The sequence below is a fragment of the Lissotriton vulgaris genome, chromosome 5 (genome assembly GCF_964263255.1).
Source record: "Lissotriton vulgaris chromosome 5, aLisVul1.2, whole genome shotgun sequence".
Classification (NCBI taxonomy): domain Eukaryota; kingdom Metazoa; phylum Chordata; class Amphibia; order Caudata; family Salamandridae; genus Lissotriton; species Lissotriton vulgaris.
The window spans coordinates 183,092,264-183,114,570 of NC_141693.1; the positions used below are offsets into that span (position 1 = coordinate 183,092,264).

Genomic DNA, 22,307 nt, shown 5'->3' on the forward strand with positions numbered 1-22,307 from the left:
CCTCGTCATGCTCATTAAGCGCCCGCGATCACTTTCACTTTCGCCCGCGATCACACACCCACAACCACACACACAACAATCACACACACACATAACCACACACACACACACAACCACACACACACAACCATACCCACACACACACACACACAACCACACACACACACACACACAAGCACACACGCAACCACACAACTACACCCAACCACACACGCAACCACACAACCACACCTAAACACACACCCACAACCACACCCGCACCCACAACCGCACCCACAACCACACACACACAACCACACACACATGCACACACACAACCATGCACTTAACCACAACCACACCCACACACACACAACCACACAACCAACCACTTACACAACTACACACAACCACCCAACTACACACACAACCACACACACCCACAACCATACACACAACCACACACACACACAACCACAACCACACACAACCACACACACACATAACCACACACGCACAACCACAAACACACAACCACGCACACACAACCACACACACAACCACACACAACCACACAGGCAACCACACAACCACATCCAACCACACTTCCACACACACACCCACACCTGAACCTACAACCACACACACAGCCACACCAAGCATTGGCATAGCCAATAGGTCTCGCCTTTGGGACCTTATAAGTGTTTAGCCACGCATCAGTTGATGTGGTTGCACCAAGGATATTGTGCTGCATAACTAAATACTTAGAAGGTCCCAAAAGCGAGACCTATTGGCTATGCCAATACTTGTCTTAAGAAAGTGCTATGACACAGGCAGTGCTGACTGGGTCAGAGCACTTTTCTAATTTGAAAACTTTTGACTATTTTGCCCAGCAGCAGCACTGCTGTGCAACATGGCTTAAAACATTGGGGAAGCCTATGTGAAACCTATTGGCTTATCTTACACTGTGGCCCGCGACCTCTTTCTATGCAGTCTCTTTGCTCTGGCTTTGTGGTATCCCCCTCTCTCACCCTGCAGTCTCTTCTCTAAGCCTTTAGCCGTTCTTTTGTCGCCCAGTGGTAATTTGCCCGGACCTGTCTCCCTTCATCTTTTGGCCTTCCCACTCTCAACCTGCAGTCGCCTTTTGCCCTTCATTCTCTCAACTCTTGCCATGTGATCTGCTGTCTTTCTCGCCCTGCTGTCTCCACCTCACCCCTGCCCCGGTAGTTACACCTCTCTTTTCCTTTTTTCTTTTCCTCATCTTTCTGCAGTTTAATCTCTAGGTATGATGCCACTCCTCTCACTCTGTGATCTCCCACCCTGCAGCCTTCCCTTTCTCATCCAAAAATCTTCCCTCTGTCACCCTGTGGTCTTCTGTCACTCTATGGTCTGATGTCTCCTTAATCCAGGAGTCTCCTCGCTGCTGGTACCCTGAAGTCTCCCAACTTAATGGTGCCCACGTGTTTCGGATTTGCCAGGACAGTCCCGGTTTTTCTTGAGCTGTCCAGGCATATTTCTGCAAAGTTAGCACATGTCCCATATTTCAGAGGGTCAACTGAAACAAGAGAGGTTGATTTATATGAATTTAAAGGGAGGACTTGTAGGCAACTCTTATCAGAAAACAATTTAATTAACACAAATTATACAAGTTTAAAGATGCATTTAATGTATCCCCTTAAAGCCTTGCTGTCTGTGTCTTTGTGTTGATGAGTGGTGTTATTTACATCATTATGTGCCCCCAGTTGATGTAAATATGTTTGATTTCAATTTTTGCAAATTTTTTGTTTTTCAGAATCTGGTCACACTACCCTTTTAGTCCATCTCCTCCTCTCTTTCTCGCCTTGTGGTCTCTCCCCTCTTACCCTTTGGTTTTCCCCCTCTCTGACTGGGTTGTCGCCTCTTTATCCCTCAGTCTCTTGTCCTGCGCTCTCCTCCTATTATTTTTTCTGCCCTCTCTCAGAATGCGAATTACCACCTTTTAATCTGGTGCGTTCCTCTTTTGCCATTTTTCCTCCACACGCCGAAAAGCGCTTCGACGCCTCGTCAGACGTAGTAAGCGATATATAAAATACTTCCAATTACCATTCTCTTTCCTCGCTTGCTGCTTTGTCCTCTGCAGGTTCTTTTTAAGCCCACTCAGCACAGAGCATCCCATTTTTTCTACTGGGAATAAATAAACATTTCAAGCTAAAGCACAAAACATTGACGAATAAAGAAAGCAGGGCTTTGCTTACTATCCTTTGATTACTACTTGGATGTTCCAGGTCTACTCACACATTACAAAGGGGTGCGGTCCTTTCTAGTTGTACCACCTCTTTATAGTTTGTGAACCTGTGACCTGCAGGTGAGACAGAGCTCTGCAGCAGCTGCCTTCGCCTGGTGAGTTGCAGTGCAGCAGTTGCTCTGAGAGGGGTAACCACGGTGCCGTGGATCCGATCACAAGGACGAGCCTTAGGCAGGGAGGGCCGCGCCGGAGTCTGGAAGTCCTGCCACCCGGCTGCAGATCTGCAAGCTGCGGCCTTGATTTGCCAGCGCTTGGGGGGCCCTGGCTTTACCCCATGGTGCTAATGAAGTGAGGGGAAATGAGATTACGGAGCGGAGCAGAGATTATCACGCCTCCTCCCGACGCAGTAATTCAATTTGTGCAGCCTCGCGGATTGGGCCTCCGAGCACCGCCATCTAAATAAAGGTTGAATGCTGCATTCTTGATGCGCTGCCCCCAGCGTGGCATCGGATCCCACGCGCCTTCATGTAATATTTATATGGCCTGCATTCTGCCCACGGACAGGCACCCCAGTGCAGGAGGCGCAGGCTGCTTGCCACAGGCCCTCCCAGGGACCGCAGTGCAATACCAGCTTCTCAAGCTAAAGCACAAAACATTGATGAAGAACAAGTTACTTACCGTCGGTAACGCATTTTCTGGTGGATACAGTATCTGCTGTAGATTCCTCACCTTGTGAATATCCCCTGCGCCAGCAACATTCGGAAATTTTTGTAGCTCTCCACGCCGACGAGGACAAAGACGACGTCACAAAGGTACGACTCCGCTCGCAACCTCGCTGACGTCACTGGACCCATAAGAGAGCCTCGTCGGCGTGACGACATCAGTTCCGCCCTTTTTTCCGTGCCCCCGAGGCACACGGACGGACCGACATAAATAGGTACAGTATACACAGTACACAGTATTCAAACCAACACACATTGTGCAAAAGCAATGCAAAAAGCATGAACAATTAAACATCCCATTGGAAGAAACAACCATAACATAACAAGATTACAGGTACAGACGAGTAGACAAACGGGGAGGTGGGTGGGTTAGTGAGGAATCCACAGGCAGATACTGTATCCACCAGAGAAAGCGTTACCGAAGGTAAGTAACTTGTTCTTCTGATGAATACATCTGCCAGTGGATTCTTCACCTTGTGAATAGAATCCCACAGCAGTCCCCCCTCCCGGAGGAGTGTGCCCACTACCCTATACCATGAAATCCTGAAGGACAGAACGCGCAAAGTGAAGGTCCCTCCTCACTTCGGAATCTAAGCAGTAATGCTTCGCGAAAGTGTGGAGGGAGGCCCAAGTTGCTGCTCTACAAATGTCCTCTACAGGTACACCCCTAGACAAAGCAGAAGTAGAAGACTTTGCTCTAGTAGAGTGAGCTCTTATACCCTCTGGAGATTCCTTACCAGCCAGGTCGTAGCAGATCTTGATGCACGAGATAATCCATCTGGAAAGTGTGCGCTTGTGCACCGCTCTTCCTTTCCTGCAGCCAGCAAATCCAACAAAGAGCTGGTCGTCCACACGATAGTCTTTGGTCCTATAGAGATAAAAGCTCACCGCCCTCTTAGGGTCTAGGCGGTGAAGCTGTTCCTCCTTCTTGGAAGGGTGAGGGGGAGGATAGAAGGTAGGAAGGGTAATGGACTGCCACAGATGGAAAGGAGTTTCCATCTTAGGCTGAAAAGCAGCCCTGGTTCTGAGAATCATTCTTTCAGCATGAATGATCAAGAATGGGGGTTTCGAACTCAGAGCTTGAAGCTCACTTACCCTCCTTGAAGAGGTAATAGCAACCAGAAAAATTGTCTTGAAAGACAGTAGTCTCAAGGGACACTTGTGCAAGGGTTCAAAGGGAGAACCCATCAAGTAGGTTAAGTCAAGATTTAAGTCCCATTGAGGCACAATAAAAGGAGTGGGCGGATATTTGTTGGTAAGACCGTTAATGAAACTTAAAACAATAGGCGACTTAAATAAAGAGGGTTGGTCCGGCAAACAAAGGAATGCCGGCAAGGATGATAAATAACCTTTTATAGTAGCCACAGCAAAACCCTGCTGGGCTAGAGAAAGAGCAAACTGAAGTATGTTGGATAAACGGGCCCTTAAGGGGTCAATAGACTTCTCCCCACACCATGAAACAAATTTGGACCACCTGTAAGAATAAATTGACTTGGTGGAATGCCGCCTAGCCAATAAAATAACATCCACCACATCAGGCGGGAGAGAAAAAGAAATCAAGTTGCCCCGTTCAATCTCCAGGCATTGCAGGTGTAAGCCCTGGCGGTGGGGCTGTAGAACCTTACCCTGCGACTGCGAGAGGAGGTCTGCCCTGAGAGGGAGACGGAGCAGTGGGCACAAGGAGAGGTGGAGAAGATCTGTGTACCACACCCTTCTTGGCCAATCCGGGGCGATTAATATGACTTGGGCCTGTTCTTGACAAATATTCCTCAGAACCAGAGGAATCAAGGGTATGGGAGGAAACGCATAAAGGAGTTGTGAGCTTCAACTCAACTGAAACGCGTCCCCCAAACCTCCCTGCATCGGATACTGGAGACTGCAGAATGATGGGCAGTGAGCATTCTCGTGAGTGGAAAACAGGTCCACCCGAGGAATTCCCCACGTCCGGGAGACATGACGAACCTACTGCGGATGAAGCCTCCACTCGTGGTCGGCAGAGAACTGCCGACTGAGACTGTCTGCACCTACGTTCAGAACTCCTGCCAGATGATTTGCCGTCAGACAAATCTGATGGTCCTGAGCCCAGGACCAGAGACACCGAGCCTCTCTGCAGAGACAATGCGACCCCACTCCTCCCTGTTTGTTGACATACCACATCGCGGTAGTGTTGTCCATTAGGACTTGAACTGACTGACCACAAAGGGAAGGGAGGAAGGCTTTGAACACTAAACTTATTGCCCACAACTCTAGAAGGTTGAAGTGAAGCAACCTTTCCTCTGGAGACCAAAGAGCCTTGATCTCCAGGTCTCCCAGATGAGCACCCCACCCTAGAGTGGATGCATCCGTTATCACCGTGGCTACCGATGGAGGTAAGTGGAAGGGCTTTCCCTGAGACAGATTGCCTTCTACTCTTCACCAAGATAGATCTGCTGCAGCTTCTATGGAAATCCTCACAGACTCCATGAGATCTCCCTTGTGCTGATAGCAGTGCCTGCGGAGGCAACTCTGGAGTGTCCTCATGCGCCAGCGAGCATGGTTGACCAACAGAATGCAGGAAGCAAACAGATCGAGCAGGCGAAGGGCCTTCAGCACTGGAACAACCGCTCCATTGTAAAATAAGGGAATCATTTCCTGAATGTCGAGAATCTTTTGAGGAGGAGGGAATGCTCAACACACAGTAGTGTCCTGGACTGCCCCTATGAACAGGTTGCGCTGAGAGGGCACTAGGTGAGTCTTGGGCACATTTATCGAAAAACCCAACTTGTACACCAGCTGAGTTGTCATCTGCAGATGATGAAGCACCTTCTCTGGCGACCCCGCTTTGATTAGCCAGTTGTCCAGATAGGGGAAAACTGGAATCCCTGATCTTCTGAGATGGGCTGCCACCACTGCCATTATCTTGCTGAAGACTCGAGGTGCAGTAGTAAGTCCAAACGGAAGGACCGCAAACTGATAATCAATCAATCAATCATAGGCATTTATATAGCGCACTACTTACCCGGAGGGTCTCAAGGCGCTAGGGGGGGGTGGGGGGGGGGGAGTGCTGCTACTGCTCGAATAGCCAGGTCTTGAGCTTCTTCTTGAAGGAGAGGTGGTCTTGGGTCAGGCGCAGGTCGGTCGGTAGGGAGTTCCAGGTCTTGGCGGCCAGGTAGGAGAAAGACCTTCCTCCCGTTGTCATTCTTCGGATGCGGGGGATGGCGGCGAGGGCGTGGCTGGCTGATCGGAGATGTCGTTTGGGAGCGTAGAAGTTGATGTGGTTGTTGAGGTAGCTGGGGCCTTGATCGTGTAGGGCTTTGTGTGCGTGGGTGAGGAGGCGGAAGGTGATTCTTTTGTTGACGGGAAGCCAATGCAGGTCTCTCAGATGTCCGGAGATGTGGCTATGTCGTGGGATGTCGAGGATGAGTCTGGCTGAGGCGTTCTGGATCCGCTGGAGTCTCTTCTGGAGCTTGGCGGTGGTTCCGGCGTAGAGGGTGTTGCCGTAGTCCAGTCGGCTGGTGACGAGGGCCTGGGTGACCGTCTTCCTGGTCTCGGTTGCGACCCCACGGTGAAATGGAGATACTTCCTGTGCGACTTCAGGATCGGGATATGAAAATACGAGTCCTGCAAGCCGATTGACACCATCCAGTCCTCTTGCTGCAGCGCTCGAAGAACTTGCGCTAGGGTGAGCATCTTGAACTTTTCTTGCTTCAGAAAAAGATTCAAGAACTAGAGATCCAGGATTGGACGTAACCTGCCATCCTTCTTGGGTATCAGGAAATACCGGGAGTAGCATCTCTGGCCCCTTTCCTGCTCTGGAACCACTTCTATCGCGCCTTTTCTCAACAAAGTCAGGACTTCTTCCTGCAGGAGAAGAAGGTGGTCCTCCAAGCAAGCCTCTTGGCCAGGAGGGTAATTTGGAAGAAATTCCTGAAAGGGAAGAGCATACCCATTTTCTACAAGATCTAGAACCCAAAGGTCCTTAGTGACCGATTCCCAATCTTGTAGAAAATGGGCAAGCCGACCCCCGACAAGACCAGCATGATCCAGAATACTGAATCTAGGGCTGCTTTGCTGTGGCAAGAGGGGGAGAGGTAGAGGAGGAGGAGGAGGAGGGCTGACGACCTCCTGGGCAACATCTGTTCCTGCCCCTATAAGATTTATGTAGGGCGTTCTGCTGCTGCTGAGGCTGCTTGTAGGACCAAAAGGATGACCTTCCGAAGCCCCTGCACCTTCTATAAGAAGAACCCTTAGATTGCGTCTGCAGACCCAGAGACTTTGCCGTAGCCTTGCTATCCTTAAATCTCTCCAAAGACTTGAACAGTCAAATGGAAGGTCCAAAAGAGTTGCCTGGACATCTTGCGAAAACTCCGAAGATTTAAGCCATGCACGCCTCCTAGATGCAACCGAAGACCCCATTATCCTGGCCAAGAGTCCGCTGTATTCAGTCCACTTTGAACGAGTTGCTTTGCAGCTGCCTGAGTGTCAGACACGACTCATCAAAGTTTTTTCTGTCCTCCTCTGACAACTTCAGGGCCAATTGACTTACAGAATCCATTAAAGCATGGACATATCTGCCCAAAAGGCAAGTGGCATTGGTGGATTTGAGAGCCATAGAAGCGGATGAAAATACCTTTTTAGCAGCCTGATCCATTCTCTTAGACTCTCTATCACCAAGAGTCTGCGGAAAAGCTCCAGCCGATTTCTTTGAGCATGCAGCCTGAATAACCAAACTCTCAGGCGCAGGATGAGAAGATAAAAACTCGAGATCACCTGGAGCCATGCTATAACGTCTGGCAACTGACCTCGAAACTGCCGGAGCAGAAAAGGGTTTTTGCCAAACATCCCAAATCGGCTTTGTAATAGATTCATTAAAAGGAAGCAAGTGCTCAATGACTGTAGAAGGAGAATGAAGCACCCCCATCAGAATATTGGACTTAAATTCTGTAGTAGGGAGTTGCAAGTTCAAAAGATCAGCAGCCTTACGAATCACAACATGGTAAGGAACCACATCCTTGGAAGGAACATCAGAAGGAGGTGAAAGTTGCCATTCTTGAGATAAATCCAAACCACTTGCCTCCCTTAGATCTTCAAAAAGGTCCTCAGACTCCTGAAGCTCTCCTTCCTCCATCTCATTTTCTCTATAATGCTGCTCCTCCAGCAACCTCTGTGCCTCACGTCTGGACCTCACCTTCAGGGCCAACTGAGTCATACACGGATCCGGAGGATCCAGAACCGGCGTCGAACTCTTAGCCAGCGGCACCTTCAAAGTCGGACGAGGCCGCGCTGATGGCGCCGGAGATGGAGGAATCGGCGCTGGGGTCGACGTTCTCGGTGCCGGAAAATGCCATGAAGGAGCGGCAGGAAGAAACGGCATGAACGGAGTTGGAGCATAAGCTTGTGGAACTCCCAAATCGAATGCCATAGGACCCATGGGACCCGAAGGTTCACCAGAGGGTTGCATTGCCCTCGCAAAGACTCCGTACATTGCATTAAGGTAATGCGACGGATCTTGCCCTGGACCAGGAAATGGGGGGTACTCGCCTGGCATAGGCATAGGAGCCACAGGATTTGGGCCGGGCGGCGCCAACGGTGTATCCACCGGAGTCGATGGCCTTTCAGGTACAGGCACCTCTTCCACAGGAACCAAAGAATGTACCAAAGAATGTACCGAAGAAGGCGAAGGATCCGGCGCCGGTGACTGCGTCGGCGACTGCTCCGCAGACCGCGCCGGTGCCTGCGTTGTTGAATCCACTGGAGCAACAACTCTCACCGGGGATGAAGAGGGAGATATATAGTACTACCGATGTCGATGATCCTTCAAGGTTGACGACTGAACTTCCTCAGATCGGCCCTGAGAGCCATGCCTCTTCTTCTTCTAATGTTTTTTGGCCTTTGAAACATGACCTGACATCGACTTCGACTCCGATCCCGACCTCGACCTTAACCTTGACCTGGCCTTCGATTTCCTCCGTCCTCTTTCTTTCCAGGTCTACTCACACATTACAAAGGGGCGCGGTCCTTAATTGTTGTACCGCCTCTATATAGTACGTGAACCTGTGACCTGCAGGTGAGACAGAGCTCCGCAGCAATTGCCTTCGCCGGCTGAGTTGCCTTGCCGCGGGGCAGTCGCTCTGGGCCGTGGCTCCGATCCAAAGGACGAGCCTCAAGCAGGGAGGGGCCGCGCCGGAGTCTGGAAGTCCTACCACCCGGCCGCAGATCTGCGAGCTGCAGCCTTGATTTGCCAGCGCTTGGTGGGCCCGGTCTTTACCCCATGGCACTAATGAAGTGAGGGGAAATTAGATTACGGAGCAGAGTTTATCACGCCTCCTCCCGGCCCCAGTAATTCAATATGTGCTGCCTCGCGGATGTGAGGCTGCCAGCGTGGACACCCTGCCCCGCTGGGCCTCCGAGCACTGCCATCTAAATAAAGGTTGAATGCTGCATTTTTGATGCACTGCCCCCAGCGTGGCATCAGATCCCGGGCGCCTTCATGTAATATTTATATGGCCTGCATTCTGTCCACGGACAGGCACCCAAGTGTAGGGGGCGCAGGCTGCCTGCCACGGGCCCTACCAGGTACCGCTGTGCAATACCAGTTCTATACTCCTGGCGTAAAAGGTTTCTTATCTTCTTTATGGGTTCATGGGACCCATAAAGAAGATAAGAAACCTTTTACCACACAAGTCAAGGGAGCCAGTCCGAATGGGAAGGCTCTAAAACAAAAAAGTGTACGTCACTGGAACCTCTTTTCCAATGGCTGGTCATCGTTTAGCATGCACGGTGACGCCAGCCAATGGAAAAGAGGGGCGGTGCTTAAACCCCGCTAGTGAAACGTACCCAAAAACATAAAATCTCGCCAGCGAGACTGCGCATGTGCGCAGCCTACGCTAGCCGAGACCTAAAAAAGGAATGGTGAGAAACAACACCATAAGGAGCAGTGGCGGACACAGCAGTACCCAAAAGCAGGGAAAAGAATAAAGAATAGAGCACAGCTCTGAACCGCCACCCTGCCAGAATGTAGACATTACCACCCTGAGACAAGGAACACATGCAAAATATCATGACAACTTGTAGCAGGAGTAGAACCCCAACCAAGACCAACAAAGGGGAACCACAACCCTCCAAGGCAACGCTAGCATTGAGTGCGACAATCCCCCAAGGAAACAAGGAAAAGGCACAGCCAGGCGACCCCAACACTAAGGGTAGCAGAGGGGTCAGGACCCTTAGAAACAAGAGGGAGGAAGGGGAGGGATGAGAATAAAGGCAAGCCGCAACCCGAAGCAACCAGGGCAGAGGGGCACAGGAGTACATATAGACCCATCCTCTAAATTGCCAAAGAGGTGGAAGGAACAAGAAACAAGACAAAAACATCCTGTCAAAAGAGCGAAGAATGCACTTACAGAAGACACAGCCACCAACCAGGAGGCGAACGCAGAAGACCAAGCTAAAAGGTCCTCGCAGAACGGGAAGGGCGGGCCGTGATGGAATCTGCAGCTAGAATCGTCTCTACCAGATACGTTACCGAAGGTATGTAAATTGTACATCTGATAGAGACTACTAGCCACAGATTCCATAATGTAGAATAGATACCCTAGGCATACCCACAGGGAAGGAGGGTCTGCGAACGGGCCCCACCAGCCTGGGTAAAACAGAGGGTCCCAAAGGGGATCAGCCCAACGGACAGGGAGTGGAGCCCCGTCCCCCCAGGCAAGGTGAACCCTCACAAGCAGAACACCACAGACCCCCAGACGGGTGTAGGAAGAAGAAAGGAGAAAGAGGAAGCCCATTCACACTCAACAGAGGAAACATGGGCAAGGCCAGGAGAGGTCGAAGCACCCAACGCTCCTACAAGGCAACATAACCTCCAGCCAATTCCGGCAAGGAAGAGGAAGAAGAAAAGTCTAGAGGGCCCAAGGAAACGAGGGAAAAGAAGGCAAGCCCATCATAGACAGAAGGCAACAGACCACACAGAGCGGCGCCGGCAGTAATAAGCTGCCGGAAGCAGGAAGAACAGCCCAAGGCCCCAGGAAGACCAGGTAGATAAGGCCTGAAAAAGAGAAAAACACAGAATCATCCCAGCCTCCAAGAGCATGAAGGCGTGGAAATGCCCAGACACCAGTCCCCACACCTGACCTAAAGAAGCATCAGCTACATACATAAACACCATGGAGAGAAGAGGCCCGAAGGTGACCACAACTCCATAGCACAGCTCAAGCTATATAACAGCTACATAGCTACCACTACCCCACATAGGGTACTTTAAGACATGGAAACCCTCTTTGGAAGAAACATCCGCAGCAGAGGAAAAACGAAAGAGCCACTGGGAAAAAAAAGCCCTGCAGAAGGCTTGTCAAGAAAAAAAACAGAAGGCCTAATCTCAGGGCCAATTCCGTGCAGATAACTCAAGCAAAAACACACAGTCAACAAAGGGCCGTCCAGCAGCCAACAAAGCCACAGTCTCAGAAAGGAGGACTCGAGTGGCCATAAAGCACACAGCACAGCCAGGGCAACCTACCCAAAAGAAGGTCCAAGAACCAGATAAACTCACCAGTCACTGAGGGGGAGAAGGAGGAGGAGGAGGACGAAGCCCTGCCAAGTACCTCTGGATGGCGGAGTCTGCCTGGGCATGGAATAACAGAGTGCCATCGAATGGAAGATCAACCAGCCGCTCCCAAACATTCTCAGGGAACACTGTCCCAAAGCCAAGCATGGCAGCGGAGGGCAATCGAGGAAGCCATGCACGGCCCAGCACCTCCGAGACATCCAAAGCGGAGCGAAGAATAAACGCTGCAATCTCCCGGCCATCCAAAGCATGATGCCGTAAGTCAACCTGAAAAGTCTCCTGCGAAGCGGCGGATCCCAAGGACTCAGCTGAGTCCCACAAACAAGTGGTGGCCCGAGCCAACACACATAATGTGTTAAGGGCCCGCAGAGCAGCACTGGTCAAGGCAAACATGTTGCGCCCCCAAGAATCCAGCCAGCGGGCCTCCAGGGGCGGTTGAGACAACAGTGGCGGCAGGGAGGGGAAGGCAGTCCGCAAATTGGGCTGGAGGCAGAGGGGTGGAGGGAAAGACACGCCGGGTCACGCGGTGCCGGAAGGTGCCGGTGCAGGAGGTGTTGGGGCACCGGGTCCCCCGTGGCGGGACACCCCCAAGTCCCCATCAGGGAAGATGGAGCGAACCCTCAAAAGGAAGCAACAGCTCCCTCCCACCAGAGCCCTGGTGGAGAACCTCCATAAGATGGTCTGCAGGGAAATGAGCAACCAGGTCTCCAAGCGTAAAATACCCACAGCCGTGGACACAGCGCAAGCGAAGGCCACACCTGCCTCTGTGGGGCCCCGCGGGCGGAGAAAGCAGCTCCTCCGTGGGTGACGGCTGCAAACTAAGGCGGCCGTCCCCAAAGCCCAGCGGGGAGGGCAAAGGCCAGACATGAAAGTTAGAAGGAAGCACCGAGGAGTGGGGGACCTGTCGCTCCTCCGGCGAACACTGCGGCCTCTGGAATGGCGGGGAGACGCCCTTAGATGACGCCAGCAAAAAAGCCACCACACGTCGGCCTGTGTTCAGTGAGGACGACACCAGCAGGCACCCAACCTCCGGAGAAGAGGGAGCGTATGAAGAATAATTTGCGACTCGATGCCTGCCCGGCGCCGTAGAGTCCGCAGCCTGAGGTAGGACGTCATCACCATCCGACGCCGAGGGAGATGCCGGACAGGTCCCCCCCATGTCATGCAGCACCGGGGACCGAAGCTGACCCGGAGCCGAAGTGGCAATGGGACGGCACCAAAACGTTGCCGACTCGACTTCCGAGAAGGCATCTGCCTGCGTGGATGGAAGAGGGACCGGAGGAGTGACAAGAAGCCCGCCGGGGAACCTCGACCCAGAAAGGGACTTAGGGGGTCCGTCCCATGCGGCGCCGCCAAGGCCGACTCAACCTCCAACTTGACCTCCGCCGAGGCAGCCGCCTGCATGGAGGGACGAGAGGGACCAGGGGTCCCCGCCAGCCTCGACCCGTGACCAGACGAGAGGGGCCCTCCGCGACCCATGTGGCGCCGCCAGGGCCAGCTGCCGCTGGCGCCGAAGCGGCATCACCTCGGCCTCGTACAAGACCGCCACCTGTCCGGAGGGCCGAGGGGAGCTCGGGGATGTGTTCCGAGCCCCGGCGACCTCCCGCTACACTACAGGGACTCCCGCGGGAGTTTTTCGGCGAAGCAGAGGTGCCATGGTCCGAAGGAGGGACCCCCAAAAGGCCGCACCCCAATGGCACCACATTCTCCGAACCAGTCGGCGCCAGGGCTGGAGCCGCCGGCGACGTCGTGGAGGGCCCCGCACACTGCAAGGGATCTGCTGACGTCCCAGGAGAGGAAGGAGGAGGAGGAGAAGCCAGGGAGGTCTGCAAAGCCGCTGCATATGTCTCCATCTGGGCTTTAGTCGCCCCCACACCGGGAAACTGAGGATAGGGGGATGACACGCGGCGCCGCACCACCCGCGGAGAGCCCGCGCCCCCAACAGGCCTGGACCCAGCCCTCGGGGATAAACTGCAACACTTACCAACAGGTGAGCGACGCTCTTTTAGCCTGGGAGAAGGACGATATCAAAGACGGAGGCCGTGGTTCCAAAAATTCTCCGCAGGGGCCGACGTGTTGACGCCGCCGACCTGGACATGCGAGCTGAGAGAAGCTTCATCCAGCGCTCCCGCCGGGACTTTGGTTTCATCTGCTGGCACTCCTCACAATCAGTGGAGTCGTGGTGTTCTCCCATACACCGCATGCAGGATCTGTCGCCGACATCTGGCGCGCACAAGACGAGCACGTCTTAAAGCCCGAAGGCATTCGCACACTGTTCCCACACACACGCAATAAACGAAAGGGAAAGGCCTGAATAGGCCCGGAGCGCGATCCCGATAAGCTTTGCACGCGGAAAAGGAAAAAACTGACGTAGGCGTGCCGGGGTTGAACTTTTGTGACCTCGCTGACGTCACGTACGCGGACAACGACTGGGCGAAGTCTCGGGATGCCCTCCCACCAGGCGCACAGGGATGATTTCGCAAACAAAATCTGGATCCAGTCTCACGCCTGGGGATAATTCTACGTTAAGGAATCTGCGACTAGTAGTCTCTATCATATTGTCCACTACACCAAAGTACTGCAAAGCAACATGGACAGGGCAGCATCAAAACAAAAATAAAGCAACATGCACATAAGGAATCACATAGATAGTTACAACAAAACCAAAAGCAAGTAACTATGCCCTTTAAAAGAACTAGAGCAAACCAACTAACTGAATGCTTACAAACTCAAGTGAGCACATCAAGACACAATCACACTAAAATTTCTTAGGACACATGCAAAGAGAATGTTAACAGAAGGCTTACTTTCCCTTCTACGGTATGCAGCACAGGATCTGGTGTCTGCTTCCAGTATTATAGTATGTGCCTTATAAGGTTTCCCTTGCAAGCAATACTCACCTGCAGTTCCTCTGCACTCCTGTTAAATGAGGGTCCGGGAGGGCCAGGTGCTCCAGGTGGTCCCTAAGAGAATACAATTAAATGTTACTCATCAAGAAATCTAGGTACTACAGAAGGCTATTCCTTGGATTTATAGAGTCTACGGCAGAGCATGGGCCCACCTTATATGACAGAACAAACTAAAAAGCATAATATGAGAAATAAGTAAAAGTATGGGACCAGATCAGCCTGTGACTTTAGTGAAATTAAGATTGTCAGCCCATAACAATGAAGCACACACAACCACAGTGATGACAAGTTACGAGTCTTCTCTGCAGTTGATGTGTTTAACAGTATTGGCCAGAAATATTGTGAGTGTAGTTATATTACATTCCGCAGGACCAGTGAGTGACATTCAAAAATAGTTTGCCAGATAAGCATGCGGAAACCGAGTGCCGGAAGAAAATATGTTGTTTTAGAAAAATAAGGGTAGAGAAACGGAGGTGATAGGGAAATAAAGGGGAGAAAGGAAATCAACAGAACAGTACTCACAGGAAGCCCACGCTCTCCTTTTGGGCCCTCAGGACCATCAAAGCCTTGTAGTCCCTGCAAAGAAAAACATAGGAAAACTTCAGTCCCCAGCTGAAAATATCAAGCTAATGAAAGAAGGGATAATATGAATACATTTGACTGATGGAAGAACAAGTTCTTATCTTCAGTAAAGTTCTTTTTCGGTGGATTCCATACATTCCTTAGGTGAACACCTTTACATGGGCCTGAACAAGTCTGGGATTTGTTTTCTAATGATGCATGTCCACTAGTGCTACAAAGCATCTGACAGAGTTATGGAGTGGCATCAAGTAACTCCAAAGGAGGTGATATAACATTGGCATATACTTGAACTTGATGTCTGGTGATGTTGGTCTGTCCATACTTTCCATGCCTGCCGCCCCCGTAAAAGGCATACTGGATTGCTCTAACAAAAATAAGAGGTGAGAATATCAAAATTATCCTCATGATGGAAGGCTATAAGTAATCTAAAGGAGGGCCTGAATCCATCATAAAAAACATTCTCAAAGGTAAGTAATTACTTCTAATGAAAACGGCTCCCACACTTATCAAGTGAACACATCTCAAGGCAGTATAGGTAGGAAAATGGTACAAAGGAATACAGCAAAGCTTTACGCTTTACCAAATTTAATTTAATGTCTTTCATTAGATACCAGGCAATAAAAACTGTGAAAATGAATTGGCTAAAGAAAGGTAACAAGTTTGCAGATTGTCTGAATTGGAAAAGCCCTAATGAAGACAAATGTAGCAGCCGTGCCTCTAGTGGAATGCATTTAGAAATTAAATCTTAAAGTACAGGTTTACGAACCAACTCTGAGGGACAACCGTTTAGGATTTCTTTATTTTGCCACAACCATCCACAGTTAAGAACGATTGAAATCAATCTACCTACAAAAAGGTTGCCATCAATCCTGACAGGGTGAATTCTCTCAATGCAATGACTTAAGGTTCATTGGGGGTTAATACAGTGAAAGCATTCCTCCTCTTTAAAAGGATGTGAAAGAAGGAAACAAAACAATTCAAGAAATTACATTTTGTACCTACCTTAAATAGAAAGGAACATTTGTTGTAAGACCCACTCAATCCTTAAGGAAAATAGGAAGGGAAAGACGAACAAGTTACTTACCTTCGGTAACGCTTTTTCTGGTGGATACAGTATCTGCATGTGGATTCCTCACCTTATGAATATCCCCTGCACCAGCATTCCGCGAAACTTTTTCCTAACTCTCCGCGCCGACGAGGTCGTCACAGCATCATGGCTCCGCTCGCGGCTCCGCATGACGTCACCCGAGCCATATGGCCATGTCGGCGTAATGACGTCAGTTCCACCCATGAAATTCCTGCACAAGAGACAAGTGGTGTTGGTAGACTTCAGTGCCATACTGGCTGATGAAAAGACCTTCTTGGCAGACTGCTTCAACTCCCTGGAATCCCTGTCTCCTGGAGCCTGCTAAAATGCCCCTGTATATTGCTGCGAACAAGAAGCTTGCACCACCAGACTATCAGGAGAGGGGTGAGAAGAAAGGAAAACTGGTTCTCCAGGAGCAGGTCTATACCTTCTTGAGACTGACCTCGAAACCGCAAGAGCTGAAAGAGGGTTGCGCCACACATCGAGGATTGGCTCAATCAGTCCATCATTAAATGGCAAAAGTGGTTCAACCACTGCAGCTTTCCTAATAACCGTATGATAAGGAGCAACATCCTTCGAGGGAGAATCCTATAGAGAAGCAAAGTCCCACTCCGGAGAAGTGTCAAGTTCACTTGCCTCACACAAGTCCTCAAACACATCTTCTGTGTCACACACCTTTCCTTCCTCCCTCTCTTCAGCCTGGTACTGCTCAACTTCCAATAATCTCTGCGTCTCTCTCCTCGAGTGCATCTTTGGTTGCGTCGTCGTCGGCGCCACACGCAACGTCGACGGCTCCAGGAGCTGCGTCAAAGGTGGATCCACTACCATAGCTGGCGCCGATCGAATCCGAGAAGCTTCACGGGATAGAGACGGGGACTGACCATACGCCGTCGACATCCTCAAAGCCGGAAAGGGCCAGGATGGCAGCGCTGGCATGAACGGCATAAAGGGGGCCTGAGGATACTGGTGAAGAACACCCAAATATATGCTAAGGACCCATGGGACCCGAACGTGCTCCAGAGGGGTATGAGGCCCTGGTGAACACACCATACATCGCGTTCAATAAATCAGAGGGATCCGAACCCGGCTTCGGAAACTGAGGGTATGAAGCCTGTTCGAGATCCGAATGGGATACCCCTCGGGTCTGAGCCGTTGGAGCCACAGGTGGAACCTCTGTGTCAGCCGGATTTGACACACCCTCTGGAGTCGGTGAGAATCTCGGCATCCTGGAGTCCCTTTATATGAGGGAGATTGAGCCGGAGTCAACTGAAGAGACACTGAAGCAGAAACGAAGTCCTTTTCTTGACGTCGAGCAGTAGAAGGCGACCTCAACACCACAGCCTTCAATGATCGGTGTCGAGAACCTTGTCTCCTCTTCTTCTTATGCTTCCCCTTGGAATCATGCGACGACGACGAAGACTTGGACTTTTACCTTTTCTGACCCCTTTTTCTTTTCTTGCCTTGGCCATATATAGCTTGGCTTTTCGCTCCTTCAACGCCTTAGGATTCATCTTCCTGCACGAAGAACATCCTTCGACGTCGTGGTCGGAAGATAAACACCAAAGACAATCTTCATGCCGGTCAGTAATTGACTTTTGTCTACCGCACTCCCTACAGGGCTTAAAACTGGACTTCCTTGGGGCAGACATGTCAAAAGAGAAAGAGATACAAACGAAATTACAAAGTATCCAGTCGAACTATGAAGAGTCCCAGAAAAAAGGGAACTGACGTCATCATCTATCTGCTGTGGCGAGTAGTTTTCTTGCAGACTTTGAGGCCTTACAATTGCACCAGTATGTTACTCACCAGACTCATGTAAGCGGCCACTTATTGGATCCTTTTTTGACAAATCTCCCCAGTGTTGTCTCCTGCCCACCTAAACCTATGGCTTGGACCGACCATTATTTGATTGAAATACAGATTTCTTTGACTGGGGCCCCTTTCAAAAGTACGATCCCTGCAATTTTTAAACGTCCTTGGAGGAAACTGAGGCCGGCTGACTTTCATCAGCTTCTGGTGCAACACCCGCCTGATCCTCCTACAGACGTCTCCTCGGGGTATGATTACTTCTGTGACTGGTTGACTCAGGCATTGGATTCTCTGATTCCAGCTGGATGGAGTAAAAATCGCCCTGGCCCACCTAGTCCGTGGTATGACGACTCTCTGAGGCTTCTTAAAACGGCATGTAAGAGGGCAGAAAGAGCCTGGCGCAGGACATATGACTCTGTTCTTAAGCAGAGTTACCAGGCCAGTATTAAGCTTTACCATTGTGCAATCTGCAAGGCCCGGGCCTCTTTCTATGCCTCAGAATTTAAGAAAAACCCCAATCCCACTAAACTTATCTTTAAAGTCATTAAAGATCTGACTAGTAGGAAACAAGCAGGCATGGAACAATGCTCTCAATCTCATTGTGAAGAGCTAGCAGCCTTCTTTGTGGAGAAAGTGGCGGCTATCTACCGGTCCTTTCCTCCTTCAACGAGCCCAAATAGTGATTTATGTCCCACACATCTGATTACTAGGCCACTCTCATTAATACCTGAGCCATCTCAAGAAGAGTTCAAATCTTTAGTCTTGAAAGTTAAACCAGGGTCACCCGCGGACCCTTTGAAACCTGCACAATTTAATGAATTTGCTGAAGTCTGCCTTCCTCCTTTGCTTGACCTTATTAGGTTATCATTTTCCTCTGGGACTGTACCTGTCAAATGGAAGCAGGCCACGGTCATCCCGATCTTAAAGAAGCCTACTCTAGACCCAACTAAACCAGAACATTATAGGCCCATCTCCCTTCTCCCCTTGGTCTCTAAGCTGGCCGAGGGCCATGCTAACAAAATCCTATCATGTCATCTACAAAATCTGGGTGTCTTAGATTCATCTCAGAACGGCTTCCGCACAGGCCATAGCACAGAGACAGCTCTGTTAGCAATGGTAGAACATCTGCGGAAGCTGGATCTCAGTGCCGCTTTCGACACTGTTTCCCACACTATCCTTGTCCAACGTTTAAAAGAGGCTGCTGTGGAGAGCACAGCTCTCGAATGGTTTCGCTCTTTTTTGGCTGAGCGTACCTTTAAGGTTTCTACTACTCCATTCGAATCCGTTTCCTGCTACATCCCTCAAGGGGTCCCGCAAGGTTCGGCACTGAGTCCGACCCTATTTAATTTATATGTGCAGCCGCTAGCTGCTGTCGCAAAAAAATGGGGTCTAACCATGGTGTCATATGCTGATGACACTCAGCTAGCGGTGGCACTAAATGGGGACACCATGATTGAAGCCTCTAAGTTCCAGGCAGCCCTTAAGGACGTGGCTAGTTGGATGACAGATAACTGTCTCCAACTTAATGCTTCTAAAACCGAAGTCCTAGTCCTGGGCAAACAGGCTCAGTTATGGGGCGACTGCTGGTGGCCAGAGGAATTGGGCCGAGCACCTACTCCGGTGACAGAGGTAAAGAATTTGGGTATCTGGCTGGACTCAAATCTATCATTTACCCCCCACACGAAAAGAGTTGCGGGGACCTGTTTTGGGGCTCTTCAGAGCCTTAGACCTATTTTTAAGTTTTTTGATGCCCCTACTAGGCAACTTATTCTCCAAGCTGTGATTCTGTCCAGATTGGACTATGCCAGTTCCCTTCTTCTAGGTGTCAACCAAGCTGAACTAACTCGGCTACAACGCGTGCAGAACGCGGCAGCCAGAATGTTGGTCGGTTTGCCTAAATTTTGCTCTGCTAGGCGCACCATCTCCGATCTACATTGGCTGCCCGTAGGGCAGAGGATTAAGTTCAAAGCCTTATGCCTGGTGTTCAAGATCCTAAAGGCTGCCTCGCCCCCCATTCTTGCTCAAACTATCTCCTATTACACCCCGGCCAGAACATTACGCTCTACTGGACAATTTCTGACTAAGATTCCTCGCTTTAAAAAAGCCAGAATTGGCGGCCGCTCTTTTGGTGTTCTGGCAGCAGAACTTTGGAACTCACTCCCTGTTAACATTCGTTCTATTCCCGACTTGCTGCCTTTCAGGAAAGCTGTGAAGACATTTCTTTTCACCTTGGTTTAATAGTCTTCTGTTTCTGGTTTGGTCCTCCATTGTGTTGTGTTGTACTGTCCACCATAGCACTGGGCCGCCACTTGGCTGTGGCAGCTACGCGCTTTACAAATAAAATAACATAACATAAGATAACATAACATAACATAACATCACGCCAACATAGTCCTAATATGGCTCCAGTGACGTCATGCAGAGCCACGTGCGGAGCCATGGCGTTGCGACGACCTTGTCGGTGTGGAGAGCTAGGAAAAATGTCTGCGGGATGCTGGTGCAGGGAATATTTATAAGGTGAGGAATCCACAGGCAGATGTATCCATCAGAAGCCTTGGTTATTTACCTGTAATCTTCATTGCTCCGTGTCCTGGTCTTCCTGGATGCAGTCCTGAATCACACCCTCCCACCCGGGCATGCCAGTTGTCTATTTCCTGTTTTCTTGTGTCTTTTGGCATGGTATGTTACAGGAAATGCTTTACTTATTCCTCCCTTTTGTGGTGGCTCATGGGTAACAGGGGCCATCTTGTGGGAACTTTTTGGGTTTCAGCTAGGGAGTTGGTTCTACCAGAAAGGAGAAGTATCATGTCTAAGGACTGCATCCAGGAAGACCAAGACGCAGAGTAATAAAGATTACAGGTAAGTAACCAGGGCATTCCACCCTTTGCTTTTTTGTATTCTCATTACTTTGGCAAACTGCAACTACCTGTCGCCACCAGGGCTGGTGCCAGTGGAGGCAAGGCATCAAGGTTGGAGCTGCTGCACTCACCACCACTCAAAGCTCCTTTGTGATGGGTAGCCCTAACAGTGCAGTACAGGAGTCATCCTGAACAGATCCGAAAAGGATTGACTTGCACAGGGTCAAACAATGAACTCCAGAACGCTGGCCTCCTTTATTTCAATGATGGGATCTGCTATGAGAAAGAGGAAGAGTGTGGCATTTGGGAATAATATATAGACTCTGAATGGCCCCTGGAGCAGGACCTCTTCTCAAAGAAGAAAACAAGTTCCCTTTCCTAAGGCATGATTTTAGTTTTTGGGGAGATATTTTGCTTACAGGAATTTACCCATGGGTGACAAAGATCCCTTAGATGTTTCCCTGTGGGCCTTTGCCGAAACCAATAATGGATCCTGCTCCCTAATAGCCTTCAGGTGCAAGGAGGCACACAAATTGCAGACTGCAGTATTGTGCTCTGATCAAAGACACCACATGCAGTTGTCATGTGCACCAAAAAGGAGAATGTTGTGCATCAGCAATAAGGCTTGAAATTTCAGTACCACCAAGTGAGGTCAGGGCTGGAGCTGCATTGCATCACCTGGTGGTGCTGGATAGCTGCTGTTTGGGAAAAGCTTTTCAAATCAGTCTAGACCTTGGAAGGATAATTCATAAGGTGATGAATCTGTGAGAAGATCCATCCATTTGAAACACATTTCTAAAAGAAGTCAGCAGATGCTATGCAGTCCTTACCCAACTATTAAGTACCACACAGGCCCCTTTCTGGCACTTTACCCCACAGTACTTTACCACACAGGTAAGTATGTATATTTTTTGTAAAGGACATTAATACAATTTCAAAAAATGAATTTATAGAGTAATGGTAATGGAAGGAAGAGATAAGGTATTAGAGGTAAAGAGAGGTATGGGTTTAGGGTTCAGAGATGGGTAGAGGAACAGGGAGGTAAGATTTTTAGGGTTCAGGGGTGGGTTGAGGTAAAGAGGGGATAAGGGATTATTAGGGTGTGTGGCAGGGAGAGGTAAAGGGTGTAAGGTTTTTTTAGGGTTCAGGGGTGGGTAGCGGTAAAGGAGATTAAACGTTTTTTAGGGTTCAGGAATGGGTAGTTGTAAAAGGAGATAAGTATTTTGAATGGTAAAGGGGTGAATAGAAATAAAGGAGGTAAGAATTGTTTTTAGAGTTCAGTGGCGGGTAGATGTAAAGGGGGGGTAGGGGTTTCTTAGAGTTTGAGGGGCAAGTAGAGGTAAAGGGGATAATAATTTGTTTTAGTGTTCAAGAGGTAGAAGAGAATACGGTAGAGAGTTTTTAGGTTTCAGGAGAGGGCACAGGTAAAGTGGAGATTAGTGGATTTAAAAAAAATTGTGTTTTGGGAGATTGGCCTCCTCCCAAAAAAAAGCAGATAAGGGGGTGTTTGGGGGGAGGTCACCTCCGAAAAAATGACCATTGCGGGTTAAAGGCATGTTTTGTAAAGCCCTGTGTGCTATTACAATCTGATGTAA

General features: G+C 50.0%; 1 protein-coding gene across 1 annotated transcript in view; it reads right to left on the reverse strand.

Annotated features, from left to right (window-relative positions):
* Window positions 1-22,307, reverse strand: part of LOC147710433 (collagen alpha-1(II) chain-like) — a 218,560-nt gene that overhangs the window by 84,211 nt on the left and 112,042 nt on the right. The window contains exons 7-8 of the mRNA XM_086920000.1: window positions 14,899-14,952; window positions 14,368-14,430 (exon numbers count right to left, since the gene is read on the reverse strand). Coding sequence (XP_086776126.1) covers window positions 14,368-14,430; window positions 14,899-14,952 — 117 coding nt within the window. The remainder of the gene's footprint in view (window positions 1-14,367; window positions 14,431-14,898; window positions 14,953-22,307) is intronic.